The sequence below is a fragment of the Vespula pensylvanica genome, chromosome 2 (genome assembly GCF_014466175.1).
Source record: "Vespula pensylvanica isolate Volc-1 chromosome 2, ASM1446617v1, whole genome shotgun sequence".
Lineage (NCBI taxonomy): Eukaryota > Metazoa > Arthropoda > Insecta > Hymenoptera > Vespidae > Vespula > Vespula pensylvanica.
The window spans coordinates 12235588-12255802 of record NC_057686.1 but is presented as its reverse complement, the minus strand read 5'-3'; the positions used below and the strand labels follow the sequence as shown (position 1 = coordinate 12255802).

Below are 20215 nucleotides of genomic sequence, written 5' to 3'. Positions count from 1 at the left end.
TATTTGTACTCAAAAAAAAAAAAAATAATAATCTTGTTATTCACCCTGTATAATGTGATGTAAAAAATGTTTTTATATATAGCTTAATGATATAGAATGTCTTAAGGTACTGTATATACTAGGCTCTTCTTTAATGATTACACTGTTCCAAGAATTTTTTTCAATTACATAATTGATTCCTTTATTCCATTTGTATCACTCAACATGAAAATAGATAGTTTATATATTTTGTGAACCATCTATTATATAGGGATGGCTAGATAGTTTTTATCTGTTTTCAAAAACAACCAAAATATTTAAGATAATTACATAAATACATACAAAGAGATAGATAAATAGGCATAGATAGATGATAATAAGTAAATAAATAAATAAATATCTCTAAAATATATTACAAAACTTAAATTTACAATACTTATTATCAACTCTATTAACATAAAATATATTATTGATAGTAACAATAGTACAATATATAATGAATATATTGAAAGCCATATGTTACTACAAAAATTGTTATAATATTGCATTACATTGTAATGAGGCTGATGATTTTTATTATTTCATGTCTATATTAATAACTTATAACAATAACTTATAAATTAATTAGTATCTTTATAATAGATTGATAAAATATCTATTATTACTTCAATAAAATTGCTATTATAGAATATGAATCTTGAGAACTGATATTTTTTATACAATCCATACTTGAAAGAAATAATACAACAGATATGATAATCAAAACCTTTTTGATAATTTCATAAATATCAACTTTAGTAAACAATAATCCTGATGTATTACATGTTTTATTCCAATCTTATTAGCTGCAATTTTTAGGTATAATTTTACTAAAGAATTTCAAAAATTACAAAGCATTGAAGTTTCAAAATCTAATTTCATGTGAAAATTATTATGTTGTTTTTTCTATTACTATTTATTCTAATACTATATCACATTCTTAATAGTTTTATTAAGAGTGCACATTATATTTTCGATTTCTAACATATAAAAATAAAGCTACATTCAGCAAGTCGGGAATTATAGTATGTAAGTAAAATAAATTGCATGTTACTTTCAGAAATGCAAATAAATTTGTATAATTTGAAATATGATACTTATGATGATACATGGCCGGATGATGTTTAATAGTTCTAATATATGATACAAAGAGAATTCTCTGAAGTTTATATAAAGATTAGAATCAGTCATTTCCAGAGCATAATATACAAATTGGAAGAACTGCCTATTTAAAATATTTATAGAATGTATTTCATAATTTTCATTTTCTTTGTTTCTTATGATTGACGTATATTCAAGCATATACATTATATTCAATTATTAATTTCTAAGAAATGCAGTATTATTTCCTTACTATATTAAGATTTGCTTTCATATAGCTTTCTTTTTAAATTTGAATTTTCATTTTAACTAATAAAGACTGAGGTAAGAGTACATAAATATATTGCATTAGTGTACAACCTAAATGTTTATTATACAGGATTTTATTAGAAAAATGGTGAAATTCTAAACTCAAATAGCAATATAAAAATGCATATTATATTATATGTTTTATTATATATTCATTTATTACAGATTAAATTAATATGAATTAAATCAATTTAAATGATTACACTGTGTCTGTTGTTTTACATACATATAAATAATATTCTATTTAAAACATCACCATTCTTCTACAAAAATATTATATTTGTGACCCTGCTATTAGGTTTGGAAGGAATATGTTTCTAATATGTATTAGAGTATAATGTGATATTTATGAAGCTTGTGATATCAATATTTCAGACATAATATGAAATATTTCGTATTTTCTACTTTAGAGATCATTCAGTTAATATATTTAAATACATTAAGAAATGTACTATATTTTAATTATTAAATAATTTGTAGCAGTTAATCCTTTTTCAATTATGTTACAGTGCTTTATATTTATCTAAGTCAATGAATAAATATATAAAATTGTTTGGCAAATATTATGTGAGAATACAAATGTTTTTTCAATATCTTGAAAATTACTTCTATCAAGCACCTTAAAATTTGTACATATTTAAGCATGGACCTCCCAAATCTATTTGTTAAAAAGAGTTCTTACACGAATGAGGCAAGCTGCACAAAGCTTCTTATCTATAGGATATAATATAAAGTGGACAAATTTTATTTCTTAACTGATAATATTTTTACTGTAATCTTGCATCATGCAACATTTTGACTAATATATGCATATTATTAGTTAAACATTTTTAAATAATTATAATCACATTTTTCCTACCAATAAAGAAAATTATATAATACTTTAAAAAAGAATTAGGCTGCAGACCAATGTTCAGATCTCCATAAAAGAGTGTACATGTTATGCTTAAGATCTTCTACTTCTGCACCATTTATCGGAAAATCGGTAAAACGTGATATTAAACTTCTATATCCCTGACCAACTGTTACTAATATAAGTTTTTTTTTATCAGTTGATTTAAACGAAATTATTTGACACACTTTACCTTCAAAAGGTCTAAATACTGTTATTGGCCTCAATGTATTACATTCAGCAACAACAATACAACCCCAAGTAGTGCCAATGTAAAGTTGATTCATATATGATTCAAGAGCAGTTATTTGACATTTTTCTGTTGTCAGATTCTCTTCTATAGAGATTGATTTAAAACTTTCTGAACAAGGAACTAACTTAGACATATCTAATTTATTTATTATTTGCCTAGAATCAACATCCCATTGATAAACAATACATCCAGGATAGGTATATGATAAAATTGAATGCTCTGCACTTAATAAATATGTAGCAAATAAATTTTTCATAGCTGTATCTCCAGTTACATGTGAAATTTGAATTGTATCAATTAAATTAGTATCTTTTAATATATAAATAGTTATTCTACCAAAACTTTGACCCATCCATAATTCTAATATACGTTTTTTCTTATATACTGCTGCTATAGAATATGTTTTTATATTATCATTTATATCCGTACTAATTTCTGTTTTTTTCATTTGTGTAAATGAATTTGACAAAAGAAATGTTTTACCACTGTGTAGTGCTATAGCAAATTGTTTTAATGGTTCCAAATATATCAAACCTACTACTTTTGATTCTTTGTTATGATCTGGCTCAAGATGATAACTAGCTACACAGCCAAAATTGTTTTCCAAATATACATGTATTTGTCCAGTATTATCTCCAATCCATATATAACCATCTACCCCACACATAGCATATGGTATTACTGGTGTTTCAATCCTAATATGTCGTAACCATCCCTTTTGTGTTCCTATTAACATATCCACTTCACCATTATTATACCCAAACCAAATTTCATCTCCATTTATATTTTCTTCTGAAATGGTATTTGTCATAGTAACAGCAGTGACTTGTGTTCTTTCTGTCAGTAATATAACATCTATTAAATGAGTAAATTCTGGTGCTGATGCGATAGATACTATTTGACTAGCTGTTGGTCGATCTTTTGGGTTTTGAGCCCAGCAAATAACCATTAAATCAAGAGCATAACATGGATGAAAAGTTTCTCTGTATGTTAATGGAGGTCTTCCACCTTCTAAAATGCATTCTTTAACTGCCTCATGTCCTTCAAATGGTTGTCTTAAAGTTATTAATTCATATATAAACATGCCAAATGAAAATGAGTCTACTTTTTCAGTATACTCTTCTTCTCCATTATATTTTATAATTTCAGGAGCCATAAAACCTTCTGTTCCTCCAAATCCTTTAGCACCTGTAGGTAATGTCAATCTAGATATACCATAATCAGCTACTTTTACATGTACTGGATGTTCTGGATGGTCTTGAAATGGTAATGGCATTTGCCATACCAAAACATTTTCAGATTTTAAATCTCTGTATATCACATGCTGTTGATGAAGATATTCTACAGCTTTTGCCACCTGAAGAATTATAGCTTGCAGAGTGTATGGATCCAGTTTAGCACCTGATCGTCTATAATTTTTTAAAACATTATCTAATGCTCCTTCAGGTGCTAGGTCTAATACTAAAGCTAATGGACTGATAACTATACCTATTAATGGTACAATATTGGCGTGCCTTAAAGTTAATAATATATTTAGTTCTTGTCTAGCTGTGCAATATGCTTTACATGCATATTGAAGAGGATCTCTATCCCATTTACTTTGTGCTGCTTTATATGCAAGAATAGCAGATTGTTTTGAATTTGGACCTGGTGGAACAGGTTGTAACATTTTAATAGCAACATCTGTTTTAATATGTGTACCAGGAAGGCGGCAAACACCTTTAAAAACAAAACCAAATGCACCTCTTCCCAATAATTTTCCCCGTTTAATGTCTTCTGATCTTATTAAATGTTTAACACCTAAATCCATGAAAATAATATCAGGTGCTACATGTGAGAGTGGTATATCTGAATGCTTGGGACAACTAATTGGTTTATTACTGTAAGCTGCAAGAATACATTCTTCAACCATCCAAGAATAGGTAAGTATAGCTTCTGAATGGAAATTTCTCCATATTTCGGGATGTCCTTCTAATGATGACATCCTACTTGATGTTAAACTATCATATCCTACACCACTATCTCCATCAGATTTGTAACTATCTTGGCTTTGTCTCTCACGATTTATATAATATTTATGAATATCTTCAGTTAAATGATCATTATTATCATGTATTTCATTTTCATAATCTATATTGCTAAGTAAACATCTAGGACAAGGGATCAGCCTTGTGACTAATAATTTTCCTTCAGAAGTATGTACAAAACGTGTACCTAAAGTTGGGTACCAATCTTCTAATAAAATATCAATGTGATCAACTATTAAAGCTAACATTTGTGGTACACTTTCTGGCCGTGGTTCTACTGCAATTGCTTGGTATCCTACTGGTTCATCATCTATCGAATCTGACATAATCGGTTGCTTAATAACAAGTGTGTCAACAGGAAACCAAATTTCTAGAATAGCAGAATTTTTTAAATCAACTGTACACCATATACCATCTTGTTTTAGTTTAAACTTAAATTGTCTATAATCGTAAGGCGAATTTTTTAAATTGTAATTAACTTCCTTTAAACGCAATAAAGTAATTCCAGCATAACGTAATTCTATTCCAGTTTGCCATAAAATCCATTCTGCTTGGATATCCAATAAACTTGCGAAAATATTGTCGTCAACAAAATCTTTAAAAGGAGCTAAAAAAGACATAACAATCTCTACAATAGCATCATCAGCTAAGATTCTTGTTATGAGTCTGGACCAAAAGCCACTAGGAAAATAAGACATAAGAAGTAATCTTGTTACAGAACAGTCTGGTTGGGATCTAGAAGTTAATACACATTCTGAACTTGTTTTTTCTCCTGCTACGTTAAGACAAGTAATCATGGGCGATGTAATTTTTTTGGTACGCGCATACCAACTTCGTGATTTTACGGGAATTTTAATAATTTGATTGTTTCTTAAAACATCTTCTTCAGTTGGTAAAAGAGATGGTATGAGTAAAGTACGATAATCCCAAGTTAATGCAACTTCGAATTTGTTAAGAAGACTTACAATGTATCCTTGAGTGTCAATTGATGATATAGTTGAAGATTTAAAAACATGTTGAATATCGTCTAATTTCATTATACCAGATCGAGCAAAAGGATTTATCTCTCTTATCGTAACTACATGGGCAAGCATATCGCATAGCCATTGTGGATCAAGGAAATATAAATCTTTAAGTGTAGCATCATCATAATGCAAAATAATTCCATTTTCATGAAGAAAAAGAGTTGCTTGGTGTAATTCTGCTGGATCTCTAAAAGATCTATGTAATTTTTGAAGTTCACTATTTACTGCAGCATAATATTGTTCAGCTTTTAATACAGGATCTACACCAGCTAATTTTCTGTCATGAGCAAGTTGTATTACAACATCCTCTAAAGCAAGATAGCTCGCAGGAACTTTTTGTTCTAATAATAATTCTTTACTTCCTGGAGATCTTAAACTAAATACAACATCATAGATTAAATTACATAGCATTTTTATATTATGCCTAGTTTTACAACTCACTTCAACTGTTTCCATTACTTTTGGTAAACCACATTTTTCAGCATCAACAACATTAATGAATTTATCACGAATGTATTGTTGTAGTTTTTCACTATGATCGTATGAAATATCATAATGTGTACCTACTATGATTACAGGAGAATTAGGAGCTCTACTTTGAATATTTACTAGCCATTGAAATATTTCTGAAACACCTTTGAAACCATCAGTTATTCTCCATACAACCAAATATAAACTACGTTTTGAAAGAAAATATTGATGTGTGGCATAATATTCTCTTTGTCCACCAAAATCCCATGTTCTAAAGTAAACTGGTCCATGTGAAGATTGTGTTCTTATTTTTTTCTCATATATCCAATCTCCAATATCAACTCCAACAGTAGATATAATTGTTCCTCTGGCAGTCTTAGCATTTATATTTTTATTACCCATTCTTTTAGCCCAATGTTCTGATGATTTCTTTTTATTTGGAACTTCACCTTCTTGTCGTAATTGTTCTAATAAGCTTGTTTTTCCAATTCCTTGAATTCCTACAATCATTAACTTCATTCGTGCATAAGGCTTTGCATCCTCAAGAATTGATTTTAAATAACCTATAACATCCATTGTTTTATATTTTTTAGATTCTATCATTGTTTTTAAAGGTTCTTGCAGTCTACAACCTTGAGTATTCAAATTCCATAAACGAGAGAGCAACCCCATTTGTGGGGGCAATTCAACAATTTCAGTGTTACCACTAATGTTCAAAACAGATAGATTATTCAATTCATAAATATTTTGAGGTATTTCTTTTAATTGATTATTGCTTATATCCAGCATACTAACATTTGGAAACAGGAGATATAATTTAGATCCAGGATAGTTTGTTTTTATATCTTTATCTACACTTTCCTCATCTATATTTGGCATTTCTCCATCGTCTATTGAAGTTAACTGAATTCTACTCAGTAAATTGTTAGCAAGAATAAGTGTTCTTAAATTTTCTAGTCGTAAATGCCTCCTATGCGTACATACAGACATAAGAACAATGTCTCGTAAAGATGTTGCTGTTTGTCTATTGTTAGGGATCATTGGTGATTGTATATTAGTGGTAGGACAATAACAAGCTGTATTCGCTTGTTCCATTGAATCTGTACTATCAATTTGTGGCAAACTAGGCCAACAAGAAATTTGATTGTTTGATAAATCCAATTGTTTTAAACTGGCAGGATAGGAAGTAATATGACTCATTGATCTAAGAGAATTGTAAGCCATATTTAAACGGACTAAGCTAACAGCCAAACATGGTAACGCTACTGGTATGCTATTAAACAAATTGTGTGCTAAATTTAAAGATCCCAATAGCGATCTAACACCTGTTTCTATATCATCTGAAACCTTTTCTGAAACTTGGATAGATCCTGTCCAAAAATGGGGACGTTCCATCTCTATAATTTGAGCATTAGCTATTTTTGTAAACGATTCAAATTCTAGAGAATCATCTCGAGGAATACCTAATTGAGAAGTTAAACTTCGTGTACTAGGACTATTGCTTAATGAATCTTCACGTGATGACTTTTTCGAAATGTTTTGAGAAATTTGACTAGGCAAGTCACGTAACAAATTAAATGATGCATTTAGCTCTTTTAATTTAGGTGCACGCCACAAATTTTCTGGAAGGCATTGTAATTTATTATTTGATACATCCATGATTTCTAGAGACGGTAAATTCATTATGAAGTCAGGCAATTGTTCTAAACGATTATCTTGCAAATATATTTCCTCCAAAACAGGACATAGTTTATCCTTTGGATTTTTTGATTCAGCTGTAAGGATATCAATTTTATTTTGTGCCATGTTTAAGTATTTTAAACTCTGCAAATAAAATATAGTAGATGGTACAGAAGTTATAGAATTATGAGATATGTCTATCCTTGTAACAGCGTATAATACAAGATCATTATTTTTAGGACTTAATTTTTTGTTAACATGTAGTACAGCATCAATCAACCATTGTGAGCGAATTTGAGATAAATGACATTGTTGATTATGCCAATTTATCATAGTTGGAGTATTTGGAAATAATGTGGAATAAGTAACATTACCGAAAGAAGGAAGTGCAGAAAAATGTGAAGTTTGAGTACAATCTGTCATGGCTTTTTTATTAATTTTATATTCTGAGTCGGGATAAGCTTTTATAGATAATAGCTTAGCAGTTAAAGCCTCATCTCTGTTTTGTGCTGCAATTTTTAATGCTTTACAATCATTATCAACTGCTCCATGTTTTAATAAAAGATCAGCAATCTTTATATCACGATTTTGACAAGCTATTGTTAATACAGTAGAGTTGTTCATTTCTTGATCACCATGATCACTAGATATTTTAGCTGACAAATTTGGATTAGATCCAGCTGATAGCAATGCTGCTACAACTTCTGTATGTCTAGCCTTTACAGCAGCATGCAATGCTGTTTCAGTATTGTTATTGCAATATAAATCTATATTTATAGGACTTATCATATTATCATCTTTTTTATCATAAGACTTGCTTCTAAAATTCAAAGAAGACATTAACCTTTGAATTCCACTAGATATCTTTCGTTTGGATATAGGTAATGGCTGAGCAATTCCTGCATCTTCTTCTTTTATCTTTCGTGCATTCACTTTATAACTTAATAACATATCCACGATTTTAATATTTCCTAAATTACTAGATATGTACAAAACATTTTGACCTGTAGCATCCTGAGTATTAATGTCAAATGGCATTTCATACTCAAATTCTCCAGAAGTATCTCTATATCTCTGATATAGATTTTGTGGATATTCAAATTTTAATAATATATCAATAACCAAATAATGACCATTGAGAGCAGCTGCATGAATGGGTAACCATTTTTCTACTGTGAGAAACTGTACTTGGTTAGGAAAATAACGAAGAAGCATTTCAACAATTTCTACTTTACCATTGTGGCAGGCTATATATAATGGGCAATATTTAGTAACTGGATGTATTCTACAATCTGCACCATTGTCCAAAAGTAACTTAACTATATCTTTGTGGCCCATTTCACAAGCAATAAAGAGTAATGTATTTGCACCATTTGGGGCCATATTAATAATTGATTCCAAATCAGCTGGCAAACTTTGAATCATATTTCTAGCTGCCACAATATCACCTTGAATGCAAGCAGCACGTAATGAAGCATGAGATGCATGTTTCGCTAATTCATATCTTTCAGCAGCCAATTTAAGTAAGTTAACACATATATTGTTTTTATATTTTTCTGCTATGTTCAATGGATTTAATCCATTGTCATCACAAATCATTAAATCAGCATTGAATTCCAATAGTTTTTCTACATTAGAGTTATGACCATGTTCTGTGCAAATGTGTAATGGTGTACGGTAATGGCCTCTAGGCCCACATGGTATATTTGGATTGGCACCTGCTTTAAGGAGAATGTCTAAACATCGAGAATTCTCTGTTATAGCTGCAGCATGTAATGGTGTTCTACCCCAAGAATCTTGACTATTTATATATTGAGCATGTTCACCTCTTAATAGATCTTCCAACAATTCTGCATTATCCCAAAGGGCAGCTTGGTGAAGCAATCTTCCAGGAAAATCTTCGTCTATGGGTGTATAATCATCCATAATGGAAACTATAAAACAACAGTTATATTTAGTATTAAATATTATTAATTTAATATTAGTATCAAATATTTTTAATACTTTTGATCAGTTTACATCTAATAAACACTTTAAGATTATTTTAATATTTATGTTTATATATGTATACTTACGATTATATTTCAGTATTTTTCAAAATGTTTTATTCATATTCTCAAGTATCCTTTGCTTTATAATATATTTTAATGAATTTATTATATTAACAATCATAATTTATCTTAATTTTATAAACATAATTTTGTAACATTGCTTCAAAAAGTTTGCTTAATTATTTTTATATAAAATCAAGTATTTTTTATATAAAGTCGAGTATTTTTATATATGTATACATAGACGTGTATACACATATATCTAGAATAAAAAATGATTATTTTAATATTTCATTGGTATTCATTAAAAAAAGTACTTATAAAATTTTTCGTTTATACTCATGTTTGCTTACATCTTAATAATTAATTATATAAAATTATTTTGTCTCAAAATATGTTATGCATTCATAATTATTGTGATTTTATATAGAATTACACTCATTGAGTATCTTTGAAATAGCACTGCACTTCTTGTAAAGTTTACTTTCCGAGAGATCTGTCAAAATAGCACTTGCTCTTCATGTTATGTCATGAAACATTCGTATTTATATCCGATTTTAAAACTTTTTTGTATTAAATATCACATTAATTTGTATAAACTATTAAAAACAGACGATGATAAATCAATAATAATAAGGAATTTTGAAATTCTTATACAAGTTGATTATAACACTAAAATGACGACTTGAAACCGCCATTTTGTAACTTCCTTATCGACCGTACCTCAAAGATATTTTAATAAAAAGATATTTAAAGAAATATATTATGGATAATTTTTTCTATACTTAAATATATTAAAATATATTTAAAAATGTATATCATAAAAACAAATTTTAATATTGGTATATAAACTTAATACAACCAATCAATTAAATTATGTAATCAGTCTTCATTATACAGAATATTTTTTTCTGATGCTATCGAATTACCAGACAAAAAATATCAACATCATATTTGTTTTTATTTATTTTATATGATTAAAATTATCTATTTTTGTAGACTTATAAATTATTAAAGATTGTATTTTTTATTTTCTTGTTTTATAGTTTACTTAACAATAAGTTTTAATTTCCCTTAATTTAATATTAGAAAGTGTTAATGTAGATATCAGACCTTGATCTGGATATAACATAAACATCAAGAATTTTTTTACTTTGCTATACATTTACAACTCATTAGATATTCGAACTTCTCTGATTTCAAAAACATTTTATCATATTTACTATTACTTTGCGACGATTACATTTGTTATCTTATTTTATATAAAAATTATTTAGATATTTGGAAAAAATATATCAAGTTCATATAAATATGTATAAATATAAAATTTTCAGTTTGGTTATATTATTCAATTTTATTTAAAAAATACAATAGTAATTTTTTTTTAAATTACTATTGTTCTGCTTGACAGCCTTCAAGATTTAATGCTCTTGCTAAATTTCGTGCCACTGCTAAACGAAATATTTCTATTTTATCTGCAAACTTTGGATCATCACCATGAGCTTCAACACAACGCAATAATTCAAAAGAATCAATAGAAGATAAAATTACATCTTCACTTTCCAAAAGAGGAATAACATCCGTGAACAGAATTGACCAAAAACTGGAAAATAAATAATTTCCATTGTATAAATTATTTATCGCAATTTTTATCATTAATATTATATTTTGTACTTACTATCTTGGTGTTAGATTAGAAACTATCAGAGAAACTAATAAGCTAGCTGCTTCTTTGAATTCACCAATACTATACATTTGATGAAATTCACAATATTTACCTAAAATTAGATATTAAATTTCCTGATTAATAATTTCATGAAGTTAGATAAAAGGATAATTGTTAGTGTTAAAGTCTAATGTTAATGTATTTACCTAAAAATGTAAGTCTATCACTAGCTAACATACAAGGTCCTAAGTTCTCAAGTAAATCACGACACTCTAATTCCCCATTTTCTGCATAATATTTTAGAAATTGATTAGCAATATATGTTATGAAACTACCATCTTGTGCTTTTAATGCCCATGATAATGCATTTCCAAGCCTTTTCTGTCTAATGCATTTCACACCTTGAATCTTGCATATGCTAGTAACTGAAATATTAAAAAATCATAAAAATAGCAATTATTTCTAAAATATACATAGAAAAGTAAATTCCAATTTACCTATATGATTCATATTGCTACCACGTGCAATATCAATAATTTTGTTTACCCTTGCTTCTGAACCCATGGGTAATGATTGTAATAATATTTCTAATCTAGCTAAACCTTGAATGGGACAATGTATTAAATAACTAGCACCACATTGCCATAAGGAATGATGTCCCATTAAGGTGGTAGCATATTCTAAAATAAGGGATTCATGTAACTGTGCCGTAACACTAAAAAAATAAATATAAGATCAGATGATATCTTAAGTATCAAAATTATAAAAAACACTTACTTCATTTGATGTTTATCTATAATATTTAATTTCCCACAATTATACAGTAAATCTATTAAATGAGCTGCAAACCATCCATTATCATTCATACATTGAATTTCTTTAATAACTCGATGAAGATCATTTTCTATTAAAGCCAAAATAATATGATCTAAAGGTTTATTTGCTTTCCATTTTTCTGCCATGTTATTTGCATGTCGTGTAAGCTCAATTTGTTTACAACAAGGTACAGAGTAGAACAATTTTGCAGCTAATAATTCATACCAGGCCTCTGTATATTTTGAGAATTCCCATATTGTAGATTCATCTCCAACTACTAACTATATATGATTGAAAAAATGTATTCTTCTTAAATAAATGAATAAAAAAAATAAAAAAATGACTTATTTTAATTTAAGATTGTTACCTTCATAAGCATTTCTAAATTATTATCAATAGCAAAAGTTTTACTATCAATATTTGAAGATAAATCTAACTGCCAATGTTTCCAACGTATTGTAAACTCATTCACTGAATAACCACCATAAACATTATATATAGGCATGGTTTTAATCATATTTTCTGCAACGATAAAAGCTGGATGGTCTGCTTTGCTATGCATTGACAAAAGTGCACGTACTAAATCTGTTTTTCCATGTAATGCACAACCTATTACTACTTCCCAGTAATATATATATTCTAGATCAGCAGCAATACATTTTTGTGATAACATTTTTATTGCTTTAAGTTCTTTTGATGGAAAGTGAAATTGAATCCATTCTAACAAACATGGTAATATTACATTACCTAACAAAAGAAGAGAAACAATCAAAAATTGAATTATTTTACAGTATCTAAACATTATATAAATAATATAGATTCATTGTAATTTACCTGGTATATTATCGACATATAAAATTTCTGTTAAGTGCCACACACATTCTACATTATAAAAAATAGTAAGAAAATTTTCTATTATTATTTTATTTTCAGATAAAGATTTTTCTGCAATATCTTGTAAACCTTCTACACATGCTCTTAAAATAGAACGATATTGCTTGCTATGTTTCAGTAACTCTGGACAAATATCTCCAGAAGAAGATGACTTAATTTTATAAATTGATAAAAAAACTCCATTACTTTCATTAACAAGTTTACGTAATGGAGGAGAAAACAATATTACTTCAGGTCTTAGAATATGTATTTTAATATTAGATGTAATAAAGGTACTTTTTGTATCTAAAAAATAAACACTAATATATAGTAGACTGAATTTTATAATACATTTAAAATATGTAAATATTATTTTATATACCTTGTATATGTTTATTTATATATTTGTATGCATATAATCCAATCTTATTTGAATTAATCCAGCTTGCCGCAATACCTACTTGTTTACAAACTTCATCTGGAATTGGCTTTAAAAGTTAAATATTATTATCATGATTAATTATAAATTATTATAATAGTAATAATGATATTATTATATAGTAAGAAAATTGAATTGTGGTTATGAAATTATATGAATACTAAAAATATTAACTTACTATTTCGATATTATCAATACCAGCCATAATTTATAAACGTATTCTTTATCAACATACACCACTTATTTTAATCAATAATTATATTTACTTGGCATTCAAATTAAATATAAATTTGTAAATTGTCCAGTGGCGCCAATTTCAAAGTTACAATCATATAAGCAAAAATAATTTTACAAGAAAGGTAAATGAAAATAAATATTGTTACGTCTCAGGAAGCACGGGCCTCAGAGAATCAAATTCCCTTTGAGAGATTCCTACGTTGTGAGATTATGTACCTTTTTGGCCTTTACCTATTGCGTGCAGTTCTATGGCACAGGACTAACGCCAAACGATATGCTAAACGGCGTACGGAAGCCAAAAAACGTGACATTTCGGTGATGAGGATTGGCTGACGGGGTCTCATCACTGGAATCCACTCTTTTGATTGGTGGATGGATTATAGTTACCGCTCGATAAGTTGATTCCATTGTCTCGGCTCAATTGACTCGATTACAGAAAGAGTAGAGATTGGTAACGAAATTGTACGAAAAAATTTGTCGACTATGTCGCGGAAAACGAATTTCTTGATCGCATTTAAGCACATTGTGATCAAACTTATTAAAAGTAGAATTGAGATTCGTCTCGATATAAATTAAAAGAGTGAGTCGTTTCCGTGGTCAGAATTGGGATTATTGACTTAGACTGTTTCGATAATACTTAATTTATTCAAACTACAATTACAAATAGATAAACTGAATAAAATAAAGATCTGTACTGGGTTTAAGACAATAGTAATCGAGGTAATAATCGTAGAAAGAATAAATTGAATAATCAGTATTGTGAAAAATGGTATAATAATAATGACTGTGAGAATTTAAAAGCAAAAGTTGTAGGAAAAGAATTTAGAAAATCGAATAATCTGAGCAAATAATCGTGAAGGAAAAAACTAAGGGAATGATCAGTACTCTAAAAAACGTCGTCACGATCGTAAAAAAGACAACGAATGATCAAAGACGGCGTGTGCAGCCGGTTAAATAGAAAGCGTTGACCAATCAGCGAAAGGTGATTTGTCGCGGTGTTGTTATTGGCTCTTCCCTTAGGTAGCGGCGGAAATCTCCAATGAGATGCCCTTTAGTACGGCGGCTCGGATGCGTACTGGTGGTGGGGACGAGGCTCCGTGACTCGTACGTCTCACATATGTGTGGCGTCAGTTATTCTTCCGCTCTTCATTTGTTTAGATTAGGTCTACGTCACGTCGCTCTTTGTACAATAATATTAGAAATATTTTTATATACATTATATATATTATATAAAACGTATGTCTAATTATTATATTGCTTAAGCTAAGTTCTCATTTTTATTTTAATTTAATTCGATTTATAAAGCGAAATGTCACTTGTTTATAGTTACATCTGGGAAAATTTGGAATCGTAATTTATAGTTTTTATTTTATAATCTTGGGTCAGCGTAGGATGTAACATAATATAAAGCGACCATTAATCCTCTTACTAAACCGTCAGACGTCGCGTAGATCACACTTTTCTTGGAAGTTTTTAAATTATAAACAAAAAATTTCAGATAAGTATTATTTGATATTTAAGATTGTCAACCCTGGTTATGTAATGGTTTATACTAAAAATGAATACAGGCATAATTCTTGAACGATTTTGATGAATGAGGTCTTTTAAAGATAAAGGTTTAAACAAGGACATGACTTAAAACTATTGATTTTCTTATAAATGCTGAAATGGTGTATGTTTTATCTTCATGAAGTAACGATTGCTTCCTTGTTTACTAAATAAATCGATACTCAGATTTTTTGATCATTTCCAAACGCGAGTAAATGTATTTTACCATACACGGGAAGCATATTAACTTATTCAAACATTCAATGACTAATAATTCTGTGGTAAAAATAAATAAATATGTGTTCAATTGTTCATGCTAATAGATTGTAGGAATAATATATAATTTTAGAATAATTTTAGAATTATTTAAACGATGTATAATATACACGGAGTAGAATAAACTAATATTTAAACAATAGTGTATATGCGTTTAAATATTACATAGATCATAACCTATATCAAATATAAAATGTAAACAGTTAAATTCTTATCTCCAGGTCGGTCACATTTAATATCAACAAAAACGAACATTTGACTAACTTCGACATTCATCGATCCAGTCTTCTTTCGCATTTCAGTAAGATCGAATAAACATCGAAGCTTTTTTTCTAAACGCTTAAAATCAAAGAATGAATACTTTTGGTAATTTTACAATTGTTTAAATTTTAATTATAATTGTTAATATTTTTAGTTTCTTTTGAGTAGAAATCCTTAACAGTATAGACTTTTAGAAGGAACTCGTGGGTGTGGGATCTTAAGAAAGGTCCTTGCAAAAGGTATTTTTTTTTAGTAGGGACAAATCGAACTTAATATGAATACTTTGATTTTATTTGGATGGAGTAATCTTCAAAACTTCAATTCTTTCGTTTCTAACCTCGATTTCTCGTTGAAGGGTCGATTTTTCGTTGAGAGACTAGATATTTTTTATTTTATCTATTATCAATGGACCAATCCATCGGCGAGGATTCGGTAAATTGGCTCGAGTTCGATTTATCGGCGATGGTTTTATTAATCGGCATCGTTTTATTATCGAGAAATTTGTATTTTTATACGCGAGTTTATCCATTGTTACATTAAAAGTTAAAGTTTTAAATTAATATAGTATGATATTAATAGATTATCAAGTAAAATAGTAAATCATAATGTTTATCTTTGTGTAAAACAATTGGAAGAACAATTATTAAAATAGAAAATATAATGAAAATAACAACTGATCTTATTCGCATGTACTATATATATAGAAGAAAACCAATATTCTTATTCTATTTTATATTTATTTAGTGATCGTTTTTTCAACTCACTCATACACAGACAAATTATAATAAAATCCTTTACTTGATAATCTATTAATATTATATTTAGTCAATTGCTTGAAGCTTCAATAGGTGTGCTTACTTATCACGTGTAGAGTTCCTCATCTTGAGTTTCCAGCAATTAGTTTGGTGTCGTCTTTTAATTCAAAGAAAGTCATTATACACGGTATGTGTGAACCATGCAGTATATTTTATATAATTGCAAAATTATTTTTGCATTTTTGTATGTATATAAATACATATGCATAAACTTTTTATATTAACATTAAAATTATTATTGAAATAATTGTTATTAAATAATTGTGAAATAAAGGGAAATTAATTAGAAGAAATAAATATAATTTTGTTTCGAAATTACGGAAATCTATTCAGAGAAACCGAGTACCATTTATACGATCGTTGTTTATTCAATACTGCTGTAATTTTTTCATTAAATATTAAATTACTAAGAAGAGTATGTGATGGCACTGTTTTTTTGATATGAAAAAAATTGCGATATAATAGTATTTATATCATACACTAATGTTGTGAATGAATACATGTGTGTCTAGGTAATGTAATTTCAATAAATCTTCAGTAATATTTTGTTTCATTACACTGAAATTCATTATTTTATAACAATGTCAGTTACGCTACATGAGACAGTAAGCCATGAAATAATTACAAATATTCTAATAATTAGAAAGAACTCTGAGAGTTTTAATGATGATCCAGTCCACGTAGGCTTGATTCTGTTCATAGTTGCACTGCTGTTTTCCCATTGAAATGTAAGTATGGGCATCCTTAATGATTTCATGGCATTCTGTGTACCAAGGATAGTCATTGCTTTTTTTTTTGAAGCAAAGACATATTGTTTGACAGTGATGCACTAAAACTATCAGCAATTTTTTATGATGATATTGTTGCCTTAGAAAGCAAACAGAAGTAAGAAAGCCATCATGAGACAGAATAATCCCATAGCCTCAGATAAAGCAAAACCTAAAATAGCATATGAAAACAATTGCTGTTTTAAAGATGGATTCCTAGCATAACCGATAATGAGGGAACCAAATACAGATCCAATTCCAGCACCTGAAATAACAAAATGTTAAATAAATAGATGTACAATATTTTTTTTCTTAATGAAATAGATATATATTGTATATTGTAATAGAATGATGTTAACATTATGACTAAAAAAGACATACATACATTTAATTACATATAATGAAAGCACTGAATCAGACTATGTACATAGAATAATGACATGATACAGGTAATTATGGACTTCATTCTCAAGTAAGGCAGGAAGTTTGTTGTCAGGAAGTTTAAAAGGCAAAAAGGATAAGGAATGCCATCATTAGGCAAAAAAGCCCCATAGCTTCAGCCAAGGCAAATCCCAAGATAGCATAAGTAAAACATTGCTGTTTTAAGGAAGGGTTTCGTGCATAACTCATTATCAAGGATCCAAAAACTAAGCCAATACCAACAGCTGTAATTTAAATATCTATGTTAAAAATATTAGTATTTTATGGATGAGATTAATAAATGACATGTAACATGATTTATGTTATTAATAATATATGATGCACATGTTTAAATTTTTTAATGAAGAGTAGAATTAAGCGCACAGTTTACTAAAAATATAAAGGTTATAATACTCATATTTTATTATAGAATAAATACATACCAGATCCTGCAACACCAACAGTTGCAGCACCAGCACCAATGAATTTGGCAGCAGAATCAATATCACGTCTGATTAAGGAAGTTTGGAAGTTACGCACCTGTGACTAAAAAAGAAAAAAGAAAAACAAGGAAGAAAAAGAAATTAAAAAATATAACAACTATAAGTGATAAATAAGAATTATATATATCTAGAAAACAATTTCAAGGTTATATTATACTCTTAAGCAGTAATCAATCTATTTGTATCTTATAGATACAGATCATACTTCTGCTTTAATTTTTCAATTGTTATGTAACTTTCTAAAAATGATCTTTTTTGTTTATATTTTATCTTTTGTTAACATTCTTTCAAATTTGATCTATTTTTTCAAAAAGTAAGAAGTATTAAAATAAGAAACTATAAATGATATGACTATTCGTTATATAAATTTGTTGCATAATATGTATTAATAAATATATTAATAATCATAAATATGGTTATTAAATATAAAAATATTCATTTTCTAAAGAAATAATTTCTTATGTAACTTATACAAGGAAAAGTTATGCAATATGTAAAACAGAAATTACTTACTAAACACACTGGTGGTTGAAGTTGTTTCTGCTGTTGTAAAGATTGGCTTTGACTGACCACACTGCTCAATGGTCGAAAATAAGTCTTGGTTCCAGAAACCAACTGAAAAGATTAAGTTTAAAAAATACCAAGATTATATAATATCAGATTGTGAATGTAAAGCATAAAACGCGAACGGTTCTATACTCACAGTAGACCTGGCAATGGGAGCGATGAGTCGAGAGCAAGCGTACATGGTGACGTTCTGTATTGCGCGGCTTCACAAGTGCCTAAAATGAAAAGATGCAAACGATTAAACTTGATACCTTTTCGATATGAATTCTATATTTCTAAGGATTTTCGTCAAAAATGAACAAATCGATCAGATCAACGCGACTCGTCTGTTAGTAACGAATTATTCGAGAAAGAGGGAGGAAAGGAGAACGGGACTGTTACGTAACGCTTAAATCATTACATGAGGGACATACGAAAAAATAGATCATGATTAACTTTATTCAAATATATGAAAAAATTTATTAAATATATGGGAAATATGAGGATGTCACACAATAATGGAGGATCTAATAAAAATGGCTGTTTTCTACGACTTCTTTTGCTAACTTTATATTTCAACTTTTAAGATTATAAAATGGAAGTTACGCTATATTTGGAATTTTTCTTTGATCAATACAATAAGACAATATCTGAATCTTGAAAATCGTATCACAATAATAAATTTCAATTTCTTTTACTCAATATCTAACAAGCAAGCGTTCGGACTTACCAAAGAAGAGTGTGAAGAAGTGGTAAGAAGACCCAGCCTTTGGAATGTTGAATCGGTGAGTGACCCGTTAACGGAACACCCTACAACCAACCTATCTCGACTGAACCTACGAACGAACGAAGCAACTTCCGCGTAACGACCCACTCGCTGTTCCCAATCACCCGACTAGCGTTATCGACCAACCGAATTTAGCCGAACAGATTTTACGTCTGCAATAACTAATCAATACAATCACTAAGTATAATTTCCATGTTCGCTAGCAAAGGCAAATAATACAAATTCCTATTGAAATAAAAATAATTCTGTTTTCCTTTAATAATTATTTATGTAATTTTAGTTTCAGTTATAATTATTAATAATAAAGAAAAAATATTTTTAATATTCAATTTGACTAGCTTATTCTTATAAGCATTCTCTATGAACATTAAGCTTTGTTTACATTTTTTAGATTACTAGTGGTAACTTCATACAGTGTGCTACTAGATGTCGTG

At 28.5% G+C, this 20215-nt stretch overlaps 3 protein-coding genes and 1 long non-coding RNA gene across 5 annotated transcripts; 1 reads left to right on the top strand and 3 right to left on the bottom strand.

Annotated features, from left to right (window-relative positions):
• Window positions 1–392: 392 nt before the first annotated feature.
• On the bottom strand, window positions 393–10029 carry LOC122637631 (leucine-rich repeat serine/threonine-protein kinase 1). Of its 2 annotated transcripts, XM_043829887.1 has the most exons (3): window positions 9852–10029; window positions 9603–9710; window positions 393–9512 (listed from the first exon to the last, which is right to left on the bottom strand). In XM_043829887.1, exons 2-3 carry the CDS (start codon window positions 9700–9702, stop codon window positions 2323–2325), a joined length of 7290 nt encoding a protein of 2429 aa, XP_043685822.1. In that variant the 5' UTR covers window positions 9703–9710; window positions 9852–10029; the 3' UTR covers window positions 393–2322. The 2 variants fall into 2 exon arrangements, with proteins under 2 accessions (XP_043685822.1, XP_043685821.1); XM_043829886.1 differs by having other exon boundaries at window positions 393–9710.
• A 931-nt stretch (window positions 10030–10960) lies between these two features.
• On the bottom strand, window positions 10961–14121 carry LOC122637632 (nuclear pore complex protein Nup85). The gene is made up of 9 exons (XM_043829888.1): window positions 13800–14121; window positions 13565–13670; window positions 13144–13488; window positions 12677–13056; window positions 12271–12590; window positions 11991–12208; window positions 11700–11918; window positions 11506–11605; window positions 10961–11430 (listed from the first exon to the last, which is right to left on the bottom strand). The coding sequence occupies exons 1-9, from the start codon at window positions 13824–13826 to the stop codon at window positions 11220–11222; spliced, it is 1926 nt and encodes a 641-aa protein (XP_043685823.1). The 5' UTR covers window positions 13827–14121; the 3' UTR covers window positions 10961–11219.
• Window positions 14122–17301: 3180 nt separating this feature from the next.
• Window positions 17302–19884, bottom strand: LOC122637806 (ATP synthase lipid-binding protein, mitochondrial). The gene is made up of 5 exons (XM_043830186.1): window positions 19725–19884; window positions 19152–19230; window positions 18962–19063; window positions 18389–18491; window positions 17302–17790 (listed from the first exon to the last, which is right to left on the bottom strand). The coding sequence occupies exons 2-5, from the start codon at window positions 19194–19196 to the stop codon at window positions 17627–17629; spliced, it is 414 nt and encodes a 137-aa protein (XP_043686121.1). The 5' UTR covers window positions 19197–19230; window positions 19725–19884; the 3' UTR covers window positions 17302–17626.
• Window positions 17694–18277, top strand: LOC122637807. The gene is made up of 2 exons (XR_006329301.1): window positions 17694–17820; window positions 17975–18277. It is a non-coding gene; the product is annotated as an uncharacterized LOC122637807 (long non-coding RNA).
• Window positions 19885–20215: the final 331 nt, after the last annotated feature.